This window comes from Physeter macrocephalus, chromosome 9, assembly GCF_002837175.3.
Source record: "Physeter macrocephalus isolate SW-GA chromosome 9, ASM283717v5, whole genome shotgun sequence".
Taxonomy (NCBI): domain Eukaryota; kingdom Metazoa; phylum Chordata; class Mammalia; order Artiodactyla; family Physeteridae; genus Physeter; species Physeter macrocephalus.
The window spans coordinates 4,269,024-4,273,121 of record NC_041222.1 but is presented as its reverse complement, the minus strand read 5'-3'; the positions used below and the strand labels follow the sequence as shown (position 1 = coordinate 4,273,121).

General features: G+C 46.6%; 1 protein-coding gene across 1 annotated transcript in view; it reads left to right on the top strand.

The window, feature by feature from the left end:
* The first annotated feature begins 322 nt into the window (after positions 1-322).
* The window catches only part of NDUFA8 (NADH:ubiquinone oxidoreductase subunit A8), a 14,577-nt gene continuing 10,801 nt past the window's right edge, over positions 323-4,098 (top strand). The window contains exon 1 of the mRNA XM_007123608.2: positions 323-493. Coding sequence (XP_007123670.1) covers positions 443-493 — 51 coding nt within the window. The 5' untranslated portion in view covers positions 323-442. The remainder of the gene's footprint in view (positions 494-4,098) is intronic.

Sequence of the window (4,098 nt, the reverse complement as noted above, 5' to 3'; positions counted from 1 at the left end):
TTGTGAACGTGTCTGGTACAAAGTCCTTTGCAGAGGCAAAAAGACCGCCGGCTTTTCCCAGTTACGGATGTTCAAGACATAGTGAATTAAACGAGGTCCTTACCTCCCATCTACAAATTCCCCAATATATTGGCTCCCCGTGTACTCCATAGCGCCCGCCTCTAGCTTCCAGCCGTTGAGAGACCAGTCTCAGCGTATCCCGCCTCACTATGACAACCAGGAGGGATAGGCGGAACCGAGGCGAAGCCCCACCCCCAGGGTCCGCGGAACTTCCTGGCTCTGCGCATGCTCTGTGGCTCGCTGTTGGGCAGAGGAGTGCGCCTGCGTGCTGCCGCTGCGCATGCGCAGATGATAGGTGGCCCACGGCAGTGGGAAGGGGAGTTCAAGGAGACGTGGGCGACGCGGCAGCGGGCACCTCCTCGGGGTCGGGGCTACCGCCATCATGCCCGGGATAGTGGAGCTGCCCACTCTGGAGGACCTGAAAGTGCAGGAGGTGAGGCTCGTCCGGAGGATAGGCAAGCGGGGCACAGGGCTACAGCTTCCCGGGCCTGGGCCCAGCCCTGCTTTCACTCCGCGGACCCTGGGCCCCGGATCCCCCATCCCCACCCCATGCCCCCAACACTTACACAGGTTGACCCTCGGACGCCTCCTCGTCAGCTCGGGGAGACCCATCCCTCAGTAGCTCGAGAACTCTCCTCCCCTTCCCCGCAGCAACCTGCGTCTCCTTTACGTGGATAATAGTACTTTTTATTAAGCACCAACCAGGGTCACTTTACTTACTTCATGTCACTTAATACTCAAACCTCCTTGCGAAGTGAGTGTACAACCCCGGGTGCTCCAGTGGAGGGAGAGAGACAGTCACCTTAAAGTAGCATCGTCGGTGCAGAGGGCATTGGAGTGGAGCTAGGAAGCCGCAGAAAATGGAGATGATATTGGACAGTGACTTTGCTAACAACCTGGGAAAGTGTTTGGTAATAGGACATTTAAAGCATTCATTTATTCAAGAGCTCTCATTTGAATAATTACCATATGCACATACACTGGAAAATGAGAGAGATAGTCCTTGTCCTCATAGATAGTTCCTGTCCTCATAGAGTTTATAATCTAATAGGGAGACAGAAACATAAAGAGGCAATTACAGTACAGTGTAGTTAGTGCTGTGAGAAGTGAAGACCGATAATACTAATTACAGTAAACATGATCAGGCCTTTTCTAGATGTCAGGCAGGATGCTAATTACAGACATTAATTCATAGGGTCCTTCCAGCAACACTGTAAGGAAGGGTATAATTGATCTCACCATGTTATAGATAAGGAAACAGGTCCTGAGGGAAGTGATTTGCCCGAGGTCACATGGTAGAGCTGGAATGTGAACCCAGGTCTGATTTTAAAACCCATGCTTTTAAACTACCATATTACGGGCAAAAGCTCAAAAGAGCGAGAAGGCTTAGCAGAACCTTTTGTATTTTGTGTTTTGCTTTTTTTGTTTTTGTTTTTTTTTGCGGTACGCGGGCCTCTCACTGCCGCGGCCTCTCCCGCCGCGGAGCACAGGCTCCGGACGCGCAGGCCCAGCGGCCACGGCCCACGGGCCCAGCCGCTCCGCGGCACGCGGGATCCTCCCAGACCGGTGCACGAACCCGCGCCCCCCGCATCCGCAGGCGGACTCCCAACCACTGCGCCACCAGGGAAGCCGTGTGTTTTGCTTTTTGACATGACTGTTTTGTTGGTGGAAAGCAACAGTTGCTGAGCCGGGAGAGGTACCTTGGGCTGAGGCAGGGCTGAAAGCGACTTGCACAAGGCCAGACTGAGCAGTTTGGACTTCATCCTGTAAGTGAGGTGGTGGGGAGAGGTGGAAGATTTTAAGGCAAAAAAAAGTGCCAGGACAGGACTGGATAATGAGGCTACACTGGAGGAGAGGGAGGGGAAGATGAAAAATTACGTGCCAAAAATTATATCCCAGGCCCTTTGTTAAGTGTTTTACCTGCATTATTTCACTTCATCTTATATGCCTGTGAGAATGGCAACTATTATTATATTATTTTAATTAGTATAATAAAGTGACATGTACTAAAAGTTGGGGGGGGGACGTGTGGGTACTGCCAACAGTCAGTTTGTTTCTTGCCCGACTGTGAAGCTGGGTTAAGACTTTGAGTTGCTGTATTTTTCATTGGCACGTTAATTTGGTTCAACAGTCATCTGAGGTTCTGCTTCTTGCACATGTTCTATTTCTGGAATAATTTTGCCTTTAGAGTTCACACAGTTGAATTGAGGAACAGATAATTACATAAATAGCTAAAATACAAAACAAAGTATGATTAAATGCTACAGAAGAGGGACAGGCATGGTTTAAGAAAAGAGGGTAGGATTTGAAGTTGTATCTAAATTCTAGGCCTAACTATTTGGTTACCTTGATGAGTCACTTTTCCCATTTGCAGACACAGTTATTTTATTTGTAAGATGAAGTGATTCCAGCTGTATAATTCTCTGAGGCTATGAACGGAACAGAGAAGGCACTTCTTGAGTATAATGTAAGACTTGGCTAAATGTCATTTGAAGAATGGCATTTACAGGCAGAGATGGAGAGAAGAACTTTCTAAACAAGGCAGGATCTGAGCAAAGGTAAGCAGGTGAGGCCAAAAATGGGTTCCGGGAACAGTGAGTTCAGTGTCCTAGAGGACAGCCGGTACCTTTTTAAAGTCTGGTGGGTGAGAAGGCCGGAAGGATAGTTGGGATCCGAAGGGTTTGAATACTTAAGTAGAAACTTAGGCCTTATTCTGCTGTTAAGCCTGAATCCTTCAAGCGTTTTGTTGCTACTTTGTTTTAATAACAGAGTAAAATAAGAATTGTCTTTTAGGACAGCAGCTCTGTGAAGAATGGTTGGAAGAGAGGAATAAGAAAAGCAGGAAACCAATAACTGAGGAAGATATTATTGACCCCAGCATGATTGGTGACTGTGCTTACAGAGAGGAAAGAACGCATTTATCTAGAATTGATCCGACTTAGCAATGACTTAGATATCAGAGGCAGCAAAGGTTGAGGAATCAGTGTCAGATTTGCAACTTGACAGAACTGGGGAAGCCAGAAGGAGTGGGTTTGAGAAGCAAGTTAAACCCATTTTGGACCTCATTGACCTTCAAGTTATGACACATGCCTATGGAAAAATAGTCAGAAGCTTTGGGCAGGAAACTCCTTGTACACATGAACGATTTTGAGTAAAAATAATGGCCAGTGTTTATGCTGTGCTTCTGTGTCGTAGGCACTGTTCTTCATATTTTTAATGTGCGTTAACCCTGACAACAGTTGTATCAACTAAGTACTATCATCCTCCATTTTACATAAATGAAGCAAAATACAAAACCTAGTATAAATTAAGTACTACAAAAAAAAAAAGGTGCAGATCTGGTTTAAGGAAGAGAGAACAGGACTAGAAGATTGCTCGTAGATTGTGGGACTTTTTCTGCCTCTGTTTCCGCACCTGCAGACCATCTAAACCTGCTGTGCAGTGAGGCTGTTATGAGGACAGATGAGGAAGGGCATTGAAATTCTGCGTTCTTTGAGACAAAGGGAGCTGAATGAATCTGAGAGGGTATTCACAGTAAGCAGCTGTGAAAGGATGTGGCTTCTGTTGGAACTTGTCAGTGTTAGTGAAGAAGCAGGTGAGGGGTGGTGGTGACATCTGAAGTTCTTTGCCTCCTCAGTGATGCAATGGGGAGAGGCCTGATTGGAGGTCACAATTTCTGGTGCTAGTTCTGCACTTGCCACTGACTTGCTGTGCCATCTTGAGCGCATTGCTCCTTTTCCTTAGGAAATAAATTCAGTGAGTGGTTCTCAGCCTTGATTTCCCTGTGACAGGGCATGTTTTATGTGCTCAACAACATGGGCATAACCTAGATTGGGATAAGACCGCTACATTTGTGGGGAAGTAAAGCAAAGAAAGCCATAGGCTTTTGGGGGCGTGATAGCTGTGAAGGCATCGGAGTAATTAAATCAGCCATTTAAAGATGTTTTACGACATTTGACAAGGAAATAAATGTAGCTAACTTAACTTTTTTTTTTTTTTTTTTTTTTGCGGTACGCTGGCCTCTCACTGTTGTGGCCT